At 46.9% G+C, this 14,977-nt stretch overlaps 1 protein-coding gene across 2 annotated transcripts in view; it reads left to right on the top strand.

Moving 5' to 3' along the window:
- The window catches only part of LOC113453240 (pre-mRNA 3'-end-processing factor FIP1-like), a 36,382-nt gene continuing 21,405 nt past the window's right edge, over positions 1–14,977 (top strand). Inside the window, exons 1-6 of one of the 2 annotated variants that reach the window (XM_087940874.1) lie at positions 1–326; positions 6,752–6,788; positions 7,691–7,772; positions 9,531–9,634; positions 10,741–10,799; positions 11,375–11,485. In XM_087940874.1, coding sequence (XP_087797000.1) covers positions 254–326; positions 6,752–6,788; positions 7,691–7,772; positions 9,531–9,634; positions 10,741–10,799; positions 11,375–11,485 — 466 coding nt within the window. In that variant the 5' untranslated portion in view covers positions 1–253. The remainder of the gene's footprint in view (positions 327–6,751; positions 6,789–7,690; positions 7,773–9,530; positions 9,635–10,740; positions 10,800–11,374; positions 11,486–14,977) is intronic. The other variant, XM_087940875.1, reaches the window with a different exon arrangement.

The following is a 14,977-nucleotide window of genomic DNA, read 5'->3' as shown; positions in this document are numbered from 1 at the left end:
TCCCGGCCTGGGCGCCGCCGGCTGCGGCTCCCCCGCCGGAGCTGGGCTCTTTTTGTGGCGAGCCAGCGAGCGCGCGCCCGGCGGCTGCGGCGCCTCCGGGGAGCAGCCGAGGCGGGCAGGCGAGGATGGCGGCGGCGGTGGCGGCGGCGCTGCTTTAGCCCGGCGGCGGGGCTGCCGCAGCGAGCGCTCCGTGCAGGATGCCGCAGCCGGGGCGGCGCTGAGCCCGGTCGGCTGTCCCTCGCGCGGCCCCGCCATGGCCACCGACCTGGAGCCCGCGGCCGTGCAGCTGGAGGCGGAGGAGGACGAGGAGCAGTGGCTCTACGGAGGTGGGGGCGGCGGCGGCGGCGGCGGCGAGGAGGCTGGGGGAGCGGGCGAGTGCCGGGCTGCTTCTCCCCCCCGCCCCGCCGGAGGCCCAGAATTGGGAGGCGGCCCGGCGGAGCATCCCTCTCGGCGCTTCCCCTCGGAAGCCCCTGGTCCTCCTCCTCGGGCTGGCTGGGGAGGATGGGATTGGCCGCCGCCGCCGCCGCCCCCTCAGCGGGAGTCCGGAGGAAGAGCGGCCGGGGGCTCCTCTGAGGGGAAGCGCCCCCACCCCGGGGGGCAGGGAACCGCCGCTGAGGGGATGCTCCGCGCGAGGGGGAAGCCCACCGTGGGGCCTAGCTTCACGAAGGCGACCCGGGTCTGGAGTGGCCCCAAAGGCAGGGGAGGGTCGGGAACCCAACAAGGCCAGGGCAAGGTCAGATTCACAGGGGTCTCCAACCTTGGGCCCTTGAAGCCTGGCGGCGGACTTCAACTCCCAGAATTCCCCAGCCAGCTTTGCTGGCTGGGGAATTCTGGGAGTTGAAGTCCGCCGCCAGGCTTCAAGGGCCCAAGGTTGGTGACCCCTGCATCCAGAAGACGAGACCTTCCGACTTGAAAATATTTCACTCTTGCCTTTAACAGAATAAGAGAGCTGGAAGGGACCTTGGAGGTCTTCTAGTCCAACCCCCTGCTCAAGCAGGAGACCCCTATGCCAGGGCTGGCAAAGCTTTTCAGCACTGAGTGCCCAAAGCGTGCGCATCCCCCGAATGCAACATGTGTGCGTCCCCCACAAATGCACCCACGTTCCCTGTGCATGCGCCCCGTCCCCCTGCCCCCCCCAGCCAAATGCACAGCAGAGACATGAAGACCAGCTGGTTGGCGGGAGGCACACACACACACACACACATGCATGGGGAAGCTGAGCTGGGGCGACTGCTGACGTGGCCACAGAGAGCGCTCTGCATGTCACCTCTGGCACACGTACATAGGTTCGCCATTGTGGCCCTACACCATACCAGACAAGTGGCTGCCCAGTCTTTATTCTTAGAGTCCGGCAGCCACTTTCAGAAGAAACAACTGGTCATTCACAGGGATTCAAATTTCGGCTGGGTTTACATAACAACAACTTGGGCCTCAAAGTAGCCTGCTGCATTTTCATCCGGGCTGTCCTGGCCCCTTCTCTCACGTGAACCAAGACATGGGATTGATAAAACCAGGTTCCACCTTTGCACGAGTCAGTGCTTTCAAGGAGAGCTCTCCAAACTTGACAGCTTTGAAGACTTGTGGACTTCAACTCCCAGAATTCCCCAGCTCAAAATGGCCAAGTTTAGAGAGTCCTGCTTTAAAGTACGGAAGTAAAAAAAACTCACCTGGGCATTCAGGAAGGTTTACTCCATCCTCTGGAAGGTCCAATAGTCCAACCCAGATGGATCGTATCATCTGTCAGTTGCGGATGGATGATAATTCGATAGGAAAGTGAGCAGCAAGGAGAAGTCCATGAACAGAAGGGGAGCTTAAACTTTAAGGCAAGGGGTCTCCAACCTTGGCCATTTTAAGCCTGGAGGACTTCAACTCCCAAAATTCCCCAGCCAGCAAAGGCTTAAAGTGGCCAAGGTTGGAAACTCCTGCTTTAAGGGATGATTGGGGAATCTACATTCAGGTGGGTTGACACCTCCCTAGAGTTAATCACAGCAAGCAACGATGCTTAAGTGGAGACTTCAAAAACCGTTGGGGAGGTTATAAGGAGGGATTGGGAGCCATGGCTTGCCATGCGGGACAGTTCTGGGAATAAGAGGAAGCATGTGGATGGCCCTTCAAAGAGGACAGAACTTCCCTGGTTGGGACTTCAGAATTGAAATGCCTGGTAGGAAAAAAAGGAAGAGCCCTCTTCCAAGTAAGTAGTTCTGGGGAAAAAACTTGTGTTATTATTAGGGGGATTCAAAAGATTGAATTTGTGCTTGCCCAGAATGGGGGGGGGGGGGGTAGAAAGGACGTGCCATGGGAACTGTCTGGACAGGACTTCCAGGTGAAACCAAATGGTAGACTTTCATAACTATGTTAAAAGAATGTTTGTTTTCATTGTGATTTCTGAAATTCAGGGAGAGCTGGCCTGCCATTCCTCCATGTTCTCATTGTATTAACAGCTGGGAGCCAATTGGTGGCTTGTCAATGCAGTAGTTTAACCTTAAACCAGGGTTTCCCAACCTTGGCAACTTTAAGACCTGTGGAATTCAACCCCCAGAATTCCTCAGTCAACCGTTGTGGACTTTTTGCTGTTGCTGGCTGAGGAATTCTGGGAGTTTACCTCCACAGGTCTTAAAGTTGTCAAAGCCAACATTAAGCCATAATTTAAAGTTAGGTGCATAAGCAAAAGAGAAGAAAAAAAAAAGACCAACGCCACACTGAGCAAAGTTTTAGTTCTCTTCTTACAAGGACCAAAGAAATGGTTCCATTCTATTTCTCCTGGTTGTTTGCTCCTGGTTCAGTACAAACCAAGTTTTGTATCTTAAAATGTAACACTTGCCAATTGTTAATCCAGCCGTTTGGAAACCTTGTAGCTGGTCACATGATCAAAATTTGGACATTTGGCAACTGGTTCCTATTTATGACAGTTGCAGAGTCCTTGGGTCGTGTGTGATCATCTTTTGTGACCTTCAGACAAGCGAAGTTGGTTCATTTAACAGCTGTGTTGCTAACTTACCTGCAGTCAAAGGTCATAAAATGGGGCAAAATTCACTTGAAAACTGTTTTGCTTAGGAACGGAAATTTTGGGCTCAATTGTGGTCATAAGTTGAGGACTACCTGTAATTTGGTAATTGGAATATTAAATGAATGTGAAATGAAAAGGTGATCCTTGTTTGACTGCAAAGTGATTTTTATTTTTAGACTATTCCGTTTATTTGGCTTCATCAGTTCCACCAGATTATTTATTATAAGGACATGCAGCTGTACATTCTTGGTGGAAACATACAGGGGTTCAAACATTTCTGGGGCATTGTAGGCTTTGTGAAATTAGTGTAGCAAATTCCAGTAGTAGAATGCTGGTGCTTGGGTGTGCGAATGCATAGTTCAGAAGTAGCATTGTGGATCCGTCTCTGCAGATCTGAGTTAGAATTGCAGAGCCAAACAAACATGGATAAAATTGGGCCATGGGATCGAGTTATGCAGTATTGTAGGCTAAGGAACATGTTGCAGATGCTTCTCACCTTGATTAGTTTCCATCCGTTGCTTCTTGTCCTATCCTCAGGTGCTTTGGAGAATAGATTGACCCCCTCTTCTCTGTGACAGCCCCTCAAATATTGGAACACTGCTACCACGTCTCCCCTAGTCCTTCTTTTCCTTAAACTAGACATACTCAATTCCAGCAACTCATTCCTTGTATGTTTTAGCTACCAGCCCCCTAATCCTCTGGAGTCTCAACATCTTTTTTTTAATATTGTGGCAACCAAAACAATATTCCAAGTGTGATCACACGAAGGCATAAAGCGGTATTAATACTTCCTGTGAACTTGATTTTGTCCCTCTGTTAAGGCAGCTTGGGACTGCATTGGCTTTTTGGGCTGCTGCAGCACACTGCTGGCTCCAATTTGAGTGCTTGTCCAAGATCACTTGGGGAACTCAAGATCTCTCTCAAAGTTACTGGTATTGAGCCAGGGCAGGAGTGTCAAATGCGTGGCCCACATGTGTCATGTGCTGGTCATGCCCACCCCTGGTTTAGTGAAGCGGGAAAAAGTTGCTGAATGTCAACAGGACGACAATGTGAGGCTGTGAGTTTGACACCCCTGAGCCAGGGGAACAAGAATGAAATATGGCTGCTCTGTCCCTTTCAGAAAAAAATGTCTTTGTTACATTTTAAACTGTTAACTCTGATCTACTGATCAGGAGTCTCAGTGAGACATAAAGTCTTCATCAGTATATATTTTGGGTTTTCTGGCAGTCATCAAGAGTGACTTTTATGTTCTATTTCTTAGCAATGTTATTTCAGACTTTAAAAATGTTGGTGTGATGATACTCCCCAGGAAGCTGGGTGTTTCTAGACATATACCAACAAAAAGCTATCCAGTTTTGTTTCCTTAGGTAATGTAAACCATAACAGATCTTTTGGATGGTAACAAAAATAACATTCTGGGGATCTTTAGAACTTTACTTGGATAAATAAGGGTTTTTTTGTCTTTTCTAATGTGTTTAGGTTATTATAGTGACACAGTGTTGAAGCCTATTGGTTCCAGGCCTCTATTAAAAGTAGGTTAAGAACTGAGTCCTCAGGCCATGTGTTACTCTTTGAGAAGATGCAACTGAGTCTTTGGTTTTGCAAATATGCCGTCAGTGCAGAGTTTCCGACCTTTTATATTTGAAGCAGAAGTGCTTTAAATAAACAAAGATAGATAATTGCACCCATAACGAACTAATGGCACAATAACAACAAATCTCTCTGGTGAACTACTGTATTTAAACAGGCACAGCACTTAAGAACGGAGAAACAGGTTGTATAGAGGGAATGAACTGTCATGCATGCCATCACAATCAAGAGGGGATCTTTTTTGGATTTTGTAGGCTGTTTGTCAGATCGGTTCTAAGGGAAATGCTGCTTCCTTGGCATCTGCTTGAGTGGAACTGTTATCCCGGTGCAGTCAATGTTCATTTTATGCTGGTCTCTGAGCTTGATGGTTTGCCTGCAGACATCTCGCTACCCAATGAGGTGACGTGATCAGTGCAAGGGTTTACCCCTGTTTATATACAGCGGCTTGCCTTGCCAGTGTTGGTGGAGGTGTGGCTTTGCTCCTTCCAAGTTCCATGGTTAGAGTATTGTTTTCTGCCTGATAGTGTAGTGTTGGTCCCTGCTTAACTGTCTATTGTGTCAGGCATCCATAGAAACACAGACAATTCGTTGCGGCTAACTTGCTACAGCCACCTTGCTGCGGGACAATTCAACACTGTATGAATAATTTCATTGAGATACTTTTATTATTGGTGACCACGGTTTTTTTGTCAAAATTAGTGTAACTTTTGTTGAATTGTTCCCAAGCAAGTTGGCCATGGCAAGTGGTCCCATTCTGTAGACAGAGAGAAGCCACATTTGCACAGCATTTAAAAGAGACAATAAAAAGTAGGAAGATATCAAAAAGAAGAAGAACTCAAAAAGAACAAAACTCATCCTCTCCTGCAGCCAACACCCAGATAAGCAGGAATTAACACAAACAATCAACCAAGCAGACAACAATATCTCAATTAAGGAACTACCACAGGGACACACACACCCCTTCACCAACACTGACAGGATAAACTACATATTAACAGGGAGCAAACCCCACCTTCTCTCTCACTGATGATGTTACCTAGTTGGGTCATGAAACATCTGTAAGAAAACCTCCAAGCTCAGAGAGCACCAAGGACTCCACAGTTCAACCCTGAGCTACAAATACTCTCTTCTAATGGAACCATGAGTTCTACTTCTCAAAAGTTTTAAAGGGTTTCTATTGCACAGGGAGGGGGATTGCTGGTCCTGCATGAGTGAGGCATGCAGATCCATTTGTATAAACATAAATTATATAGCCAGCCTGCTAATATCAGAATAGGCCACAGATCAAAATTCACATGCATCCTCTTTGCCCAGGAAATGTGATGCAGGAAACACTTCCAGTGTGGCTTCCTCCCTGTTTTCTAAACACAAGTAATTATTTATGAATGAGCCATCTGAGGTGTGACTTCTTACCAACCCTCGGAGTCAGTGGTGTCCAGGCACAGGTTCAGAAGGACGATGTTGCACTGGCTGCAGAAAACTTCCCTGACTGCCCATTTGGAAATCCTGCAGTTGGAAGATCCTCAATTCAGATTTCTGCTAGACGCAGGAATCCGAATTAAACCCACAGAAAGATGTCCAGTCTCTTCCCAAATACACCCAGCCAAAGGGAGCCGATTGCTTTGTTTGGTCGCTGCTTCTACTCCCCAATCGCTCTCCACTTATCCTTAGAATGTTTTTCCAATATTCAACTGTCATTTGCTTTCTTGCAAATTGAGAGCGTTGTTCTGTCTCCTGATCTAGGATGATCTGGATGTTAGGAAATCCTGGAAGTTGTAAATACAACAAAATATCTTGGGGAAAGCAGCAGCAAAACACTCCCATGTGGCTGCCAAGAAAACTCCCTGGGAAACTTCCTGAGGCCACCAGGATTGAGTCAACTCAAAGGGGACTTCAAGAAGGATTGGGGTTTGGGTGTCACTATGGGTAGAAAAAGAGAGACATAAGCTAGGAAGAGACGGAGTTCAGGGACAGTCTAGGAAAGCAATTGCTCCTTCTCGCTCGCTTCTTTTGTCCACATCCTTTCATATTCCACTGTAATTGGTCAACAGGAAAACCTCATAAGGCTACACTGAGTTCTTTTTTTTTTTTTTACAAATGTTGAAGGATTTATAATTGCCTTTAATTAGTATTTGTCTTTCTCCCTATTTTCAGATGACAATGGTAAGCCAGAAGATGGACCAATATCTGGGTAAATCTTCAATTTTTTCATTTAGAACCAAACATATTTAGGTCAGGCGGCAACTTCTGTAACATGATGCTCTTCAGCTCTGTTGGACTTCAGTCTCCATAACACCTGGCAAGCTTTTGCCATGCTAATTGAACATTATAGCATGTAACATTTACATATCAATGCTATATTTCTTATAACAGTATATAACATTTCTGGAGCACATCGAGTTATGGAGGTACTTGATGTTACATTAAGTTAATTTTATTACATTAAATTTACCTTAAATTAATGTTAAGTTACATTAATTGTAAAAGCTTAAGTGTAACTTTGTCACTTCTGTTGATTGCAAGCTTATTACTTACTTTGTCACTTCTGCTTATTCTCATTACTTTAAAAAAAAAAAAACCAAAATGCTTTTTGTATATCTGTTTTATTTGCATTTTACTTTCTCATTTAGAGTTCTAAACTCTGTTTTAGTCACATATATATGTGTGTATGTATGTATGTACCAGGAGCAGGCTTGCTTTCCAACTGCCTGGTTAGCTGACAATTGGGCTTTGCTTAAAAAGAAGTCAGGATGGGAATTCTTGAAGCCAATGCAAAAGTCGGCCAGGTAGTTAGAAAGCCAGCGTGTTCCTGGTCAAGCCATGGCCATTAACAGTTCCATGGCTACCTTGAGCTTTAAGTCCTGGGACCTGCAGAAGCTTCGTTCTGGCTGCAGTTGTGCATGCCAAGGATAACCCTATAGGTTGACATCCACATAGAAAGGAACACTTTGTATGCCGGAGAGTCAGTTGTCCTACGGTTTGGCCAGTATAATCTGTATCCTATCGGGTGGACAAACTGTTGCAAACGGGAAACTTTGGGACACAGCCCAAAGAAATACGAGTTGCCCTTATTGTTGTGTTTACATTTATCAGACACATCGAATCTCATCCGTTGCAAAACATTCCTAAGGAGAGCAGGATTGTTATCAGTGAAGACCAAGAACTGTTGCAGCAAGTAAGTGATGATTCTCAGGAGGAGGAAGTCCCTTCCCAATCGTGTGTCCGGCAAATGTGTCGGACTTCATCCCCATTCCTGTCCAGCGTAGAGAATCGGTGGGTATTTTTCTGTCAAGGGCGGCCTGCACTCACAGGAGAAATCCACAGAGAGTTATGTCAGTGATGGGCAGAGCTCCCGTGAACAATAGTTGGGACCACTTACCTCTTCGTGTCCTGCTTTGCTGCCTCATTCTGACAAGAGTGGGGCGTCCCTGGGGGAGATGACCAGGAGTGGGAGTGAAAGTGGAGAAAGAAAATAGTCCAGTTTTCATTATGTACTATGTGTCTTGAGCACATAGCCATCATTTTCAAACAGTTATTTTGAAGTCGTGAACATCATTGATAGATACCATGCAAGTCTATCACTGTAATAAATACGTGATTGATCGATGATTGATAGAAAAGCAGAAGAACCATGGATTGGATTTAAAGTAATTAAGGATAAATGGGAAAAGATAATGTTGAAGGGGAAAAAGAGAAGAAAGCAAACTAGATGTTAGAACAAACCATGGATTCTGACAGGAATGGAAGGGGAGGAGGAGGGAAGAGGAAAAAAACCCAAAAAGGCTTCTGAAAAGCAATTAACTAAGAGTTCCTGAGACAAGAAGAAGACAGGAAAACATTGAAAAACAAGAAACCTCTTCCAAAAGATTTCTGAATACAGAAGTTCCAACCTCCTATCGGTATGCTAAGAGACCCCAATGGACAAATAGGAACCAGTTCAGTGAAGATCAAACAGTAAGTCAGAGGTCTCCAATCTTGGCAAGACTTGTGGACTTCAATGCCCAGAATTCCTCAGCCAGCATAGCTCGAACACCAAAGATGGAAAGTATCAATGCTCTAAAAACCAATTCTGCTCCTTTAAAGTCCAACTTTTGCATCCACAGAATGTCAACAGGACAAAAAATGTTCTGTGCAATTCTGATTTTTCTGCTTAGAGGCACTACTGGGCATTTGAATGACTTTTCAACGAAAGCCTTAAAAACAGCATTCAGATGCCCAGTAGTGTCTCTAAGCAGAAAAATCAGAATTACATAAAACATTTTTTTGTCCTGGTGACATTCTGTGGATGCAAAAGTTGGACTTTAAAGGAGCAGGATTCGTTTAGAGCATTGATACTTTCCATCTTTGGTGTTTGAGAATTCTACCAAGAACATCGTATCCAACCCAAGAAAATAAACAAATCCAGAGTTCTCAATGACCAAGTTCAAATTACACTACTTGGGAGGGGTTTTGAGAAGACCTACCTCTCTGGAAAAGGCCCTGATGCTCAGGAGCAGGGATCCCCAACCTTGGCCACTTTAAGACTTGTGGACTTCAACTCCCAGAATGCCTCAGCCAGCTTTGCTGTTGCCAAGTCTTAAAGTGGCCAAGGTTGGAGCCCCCGCTCAGGAGAGCGGAAGAAAGCCGAAGAGGATGGTCAACAGCAGAGAGCTTCCTACGCCCCAGTGCAGTGGTGTGGCAGGTGGGCAGTGCGGGAAGACCTGAAAGAGCAGCTGAGGGACAGACTGTCATGAGGAAAAAGTTCTCTCTCTCTCTCTCTGCTTGGCAACAGTCAACACTAATCTGATAATACATCATCAGGTGGGATCCAAAGCCAAATGAGATGGAGCCACCTGTAGTCTCTTTTCCCCCCTCACATTCTCTTCTGTTCCTTGTGCAACTCAACCAGCTGGATTTAGTTTCTCATGCTGGACATGCGATCTCTTTGCTGTAGAAGGCCATCCCAAGTGGCGAAGAGGAGGATGAGGAGAGCGACAGTGATGATGACGACATTCGAGTTACAATTGGCAATATCAAGACTGGAGCCCCGTCTTATATGTATGTGTGACTCCCTCTCCCACATCCTATTCTTTACGGTGTGCCATAGTCATGCGAGCTTTTTGAGATCTATGGTGCATGGCTTGTTTATTTTGTCTCCTGCCTCTGTTATTGTTATAAATGACTCAAGGAAGTGAACATATCTAATATTCCTTCCTCCTCCTATTTTCCCCACAATAATAAATCTGTGAGGTGGATTGGGCTAAGAGACACTTGACTGGCCCCAAATCACCCAGACACAGGGATGGTATTCAGCCGGTTTGGACTGGTTCTGGTGTACCGGTAGCAGAAATTTTGGGCAGTTTGGAGAACCACAAATACCACCTCTGACTGGCCCCACCCACCTGCCCCACCCTTTTCCGTCCCATATTCCATTGATTTTTAGCTCAGCTGATCTGCAGGCAGAGCGGATGGCTGCGCCTCAGCTGAGCTAAGAACAGCTCACCTCACTGAGGGCAATTTTTCTGTGAAGTGCGCAAAACCGGTAGCGTGCAGTTTGGAATCCCACCACTGCCCACCTCATGCCTGAGGTGGTGGTAGAACTCACCATCTCCTGGTGATTGATCCAAAGTCACCCGGCTAGTTTTCATGCTTAAGGCGGGGCCAGAACTCATTGTCTCCTGGTGATTGGCCCAAGTCACCCAGTTGGCTTTCATGCTTGAAACAGGACTAGAACTCACCATCTCCCGGCGATCGGCCCAAAGTCACCCGGTCAGCTTTTCATGTCTAAGGCAAGAGTGGAACTTGCCATCTTCTGTTTTCCAGCTGGTGCCTTGACCGCTAGATCAAATGTCTGCTGGATGTACAAAGCCACTGAAGCGGCTTTCGGTTAAACCAAAGTAACTCAACCTGACCCCATCTGGATGGGGAGAACTTCCACTCCCATCACTCCCCAAAAGCCCTTTAGAAGGGGGGGAGGAGGGCGCTACCATCTCTGCAAAGGAGATTCCCCTGGTCTCTTCTCTGGGGTCAGCCTGTCCACTCAGCAGACGATGGGATGTTTTTCATGCTGTTGTGGTTTGACTTAAGGCCCCAATAAAGATGATTGGAGCCAAACCCCACAGAGGTAGCCCAGAAACTGCAGTTCTGCTTTCATTCTTTTTTAGGGGGACTCCGGTGAATCTGAATCTAAAAACAGGCCGAGGCTACGGAGCACCTGCCTCAGGTAGGAACGGAGCATTATTTTCAGTTATCTTTTTTTCCTTTGGGCAAATGTTTTATTCTGAATTAATTTTTAGTACAATCAAAATGGCTTTGTAAGTCTATCTCAGACCATGCCAGGCTTTGTAACATATGGTATTTATAATGAGGCTTATTTAATTAGCACACTGACTTTGTTCTTTCCTTCCCTCCTTCCTTCATGTCCCTTCCCTTTCCTATTTCCTTCCTTCCTTCCCCTCTCTCTCTTTGTTTCTCTCTTCCTTTCTTTCCTTGTCTTTCTTTCTTTTCCTTCCTTCCTTCCTTCCTTCCTTCCTTCCTTCCTTCCTTCCTTCCTTCCTTCCTTCCTTCCTTGCCCCTACTTGCCATTGTTTTCTCCATGGAGCAAAACACTGCATTGTGTAGAGAAGCACACGCACACACACGCAAAGCTATTCTATTTGCAAATGGGCAGAACTCAGGAGCTGAAGCTAAATTTGCCCAGGAAGAGGTTTCTCTCTGTCTGAGCGGCAGTTTTCTCAGCCTGGGAACAGCTCCCCAGCCAGCCTTAAGCACCCACCATCTGTTTTCTTTTCTCCAAAGCCAAGTCGCAGCCTAAAGGTATTGATTTAGAGGCTTCGGGGAATATTAACGGCTTGCCAGTAATCGAGGTGGATTTAGAATCGTTTGAAGACAAACCGTGGAGGAAACCAGGTGGGGCCTCAAAGTTTCTTGTGGTAAATATGATCGACGGCTTTCTTTTTTTTCCCACCCCCGTAATTCGGTTTGGTTTGGCCTGGCATCACCGTCCTTGGTGAGGAGAGGTGAGGCAGGTGGACACAGCCTCCAATTTATGGGTATGGTCTCCATCCTGTGGTGTGAGGAAATCGGTTTACTTGGGGTTGGATAAATGGAGTCACCGGCGGATTTTAATCCGCTAGCAATCGCCAACTCCAGGGGCCGCCGCTCATCTCCATTTCAAGGCCATTGGGCCAAGCGCTGTCGCGAGGCATTTCCGTGGTCATGTGGCCAGCATGACCTCACAGAGCACCGTGACCTTCTCACCGAAGTGGTACCTATTTATCTCCTTGCATTTGTAGGCTAGGTTGGCAGGAGCTGGAACGTTACCCTTGAGTGATGTTCGGGTCTCGGACCTGGGCTGCCGGCTTTCCAGCCCACAAACCCAGCGTCTTCACCGCTGAGGCACCACGCCGGGATTGGAGAGCCCAGGCCAATTAGGGAAGGGCATTTTAATCATTGTAGCTCAGCCTCTGAGCTTTGCCTGCCTCTTTTCATACAGAGAATTTCTCCTGGCTTTTTCTTTTACTGCTCCTCATTTGGAAACTGAAATGAAGAGAAAGAGGAGGGAGAGCCTCAGAGAAGAGAAATCTAAGTCAAAACCAGAAATGGAATTGGAGAGTCTTAAGACGGGATCCTCTTTAGTTCTCTCGAACATGGATGCATGGGAGAGGGGATAGGTACATTTAAAGATGTAAGATTGATGGACTTTTGAGGTAGACCTGTCAGGCTTCAAAGCAAGAATGACACACAGTAATTTTGCCAAGCTGTGTTCTTTATTATTATTATTATTGTAACATTTTTTGAAACGCACCAGTGATCAGAACATATGTGGACTTCAGCTCCTAGAATTCCACCGTCAGCATGTGTCAGGCTCAAAACCATCTTCCCAAGCTGAGATATTTATTCTTTTCACACCTATAAACCAAAATTGTTGGCAGACCGAGGACTCTACTTTCTGCATCTACAGTGTGCTCTTGGAACTATTAAGCAGGGGCTGTCTTCACCCTCTTTCTCTCACACATGGTCTCTGGGCTGAGTTGCCTCTTACTCCTCTGGAATCAATTGCCTCCCTCCTGGGAATCCCTCTCCCCACCACATTCCATCACAAGTTCAGACTTGAACATCGAGGAGATGAATGCTAAATCTGCTTTTATTATAGGATTGCCGTAACAGACTCCGGCCACTCTCAGTGCGCCTCCTTCTCCCTGCCTTTCTCCATAAACAGAACCAGGGAGGGCCCAGCATGAGACGCTTTCTCAAGTTACATTCCGGCTTGGACTCAGATTTCTCTTATCTAATTTGCATCGCTTCCTCCTCGGAAGGTTATTCTCACAATCCTCACAGAAACAGATCTTGTTGGTAGATTTTTATTTTCCAAAGGGGAAGAAGGAAATTCTAGAGAAAACATCTAATTTGGAGTGTGGGGTTTTTGCGTCTATCTAATCCAAGGAACCACAAACATAGGTGTGAATGGCGTGATTCCTGCTGCACAATCTGGGCTTCAACTCCCAGAATTCCCCCAGCCAATTAGTTTTTTCAGCTCTGTTGTCATTTCAAACAGCCGTTAAACAAATGGTTCTAAGTGGACGGCTAATTTGTAACCATGATTTGTGCACCTGCTTTGAATCCTAGCTTCAGCAATCATGATTACAAACTGCCTTGTTGCCTTGAAGATGGATGCCATTCAGATACTCACCAGTTTTCTTCGGGATTATTGCCATTTGCATACGTGTCTGTGTGTCTTCATTAAATATGTTTCACCATAAATGTTCCCAGTTTTCAGGACTTTGAGAATGTTTAAAAGATGAAACGCTTGCTTTCACCCCTATGAGCGGAAAGGACCCTTTTCATCTCACGGTCACCAACCTAAACAAAAAAAAATGGTGCCAAAATAATGGTCCCGCCCACTCTGGATGTCCTCCGCTTTGTGGGCCACAAAAATGGGTTGGGCTTTCACGTGGCCTGTAGACCACGACTCATGAAGGCTGCCAGGTGATCTTCAGCCTCCACAGGACCTGATGACTAAGGTGTCTGGTGGTAACAGATGATGGAAATTATCCTTCAGCAAGAATGTTAAAAATTTCCACTCCTGGGAAAAAAAGAAAACCTTGCAATTGTGCTTAACTGTAGCCACAGCTGGCCCCAGTATTGGTGAAATATGACAGCAGAGATAATTTGCAATAATGAAAAAGGGCATTAAAATTCCCCATGAGTCATCAAAAGACAGAGAGAATGTACCTATGTGGGAGAATGAGGTGGAGACTTGAAGGATATGGTTGTTGATTATTCTCCAGATCATCTTTTATGATTCACTTTAACTAAGGTGGGAGTCGGCAACCTGTGGCTCCAGAGCCGCATGCGGCTCTTTGGGCCCTCTCCTGCAGCTCCGTATAGGCCACCACTGGCTGGCCCCGCCCCTCCACTTGCAGTCTGAGAAGGTAAGGGCGACAGCGGTGGATGGTGAGTTGCTCCATATTCCAGGGTGGCAGTGATGCGCTCCTCTACCTGCCTCTACTTCTGGCTCTGCTTGGTGCTGCGTGCACCTCAGCTGCTCGGGGAGATGTGCAACTTTCTCCGCCCTCAGACACTGGCCCAGCTGATGCTCTGCGTTGTAATGGGCTCCAGGAGGAGGAGAGGACACCGTCTCCCCCATTGTGAAGTGCGCTAAATTTAAGCGTGGTGTGCAAGGTGCTGCAAGAGCAGCGAGCAGGCCAGGGAGGCAGCGAGAGAAGCGACGTCCGTGTCTTGGGGCAGAGAGAAAGATGTGCATCTCCCCATATTCCTCTCACCACCTCCATGGCCTGCTCGCTGTCACACACAAACACATGCAAGAGAGATGAGAGAGAGGGAGAGAAAGAGACTCTGTCTCTGAAAGAGAGATGAGAAAGGGAGAAATAGAGACAGAGAGAGAGCGGGAGAAAAGGAGAGGAGAGAGAAGAGAGATACCTGTTTCCAGAGAAAACACCGGGAGCCACAAAACCTGGGTAGGTGTGGCGGGGTGTGTGTGTCGAGTTGGTCCCGCCCACCCAGGTTTTGTGGCTCCCTGTGTTTTCTCTGGGAAAGGGGTCTAAATGGCTCTTTCTGTGTTTTAAGGTTGCAGACTCCTGAACTAGGGAAGTGGTCTCCAAACTTGGCAACTTTATGGACTTCAACTCCCAGAATTCCCTAGCCAGCCATGCTGGGGTGTTCTGGGAGTTGAAGTCCACAAGTGGCCAAATTCGGAGAGCCCTGAACTAAGAGGCGTAATACGTCGGCACCTCCTTGCTGTTCTCCTCCTTCCCGGTAACGTTTTTTTTCAGTGGAAGAATCCGGAAAGAAGATTCCTCTGCTGCAAAAAAGAAGTTGCTCCGAGCCATTTTTTCACTACAGTGCCCCCCCGTCCCCCGTCCCCAATTTCTTTCTGCT

This window comes from Pseudonaja textilis, chromosome 12 (assembly GCF_049901715.1).
Source record: "Pseudonaja textilis isolate UNSWEBS1 chromosome 12, rPseTex1.2, whole genome shotgun sequence".
Lineage (NCBI taxonomy): Eukaryota > Metazoa > Chordata > Lepidosauria > Squamata > Elapidae > Pseudonaja > Pseudonaja textilis.
Note: the sequence above shows the minus strand (reverse complement) of the source record. Positions and strands in the feature narration are given on the sequence as shown.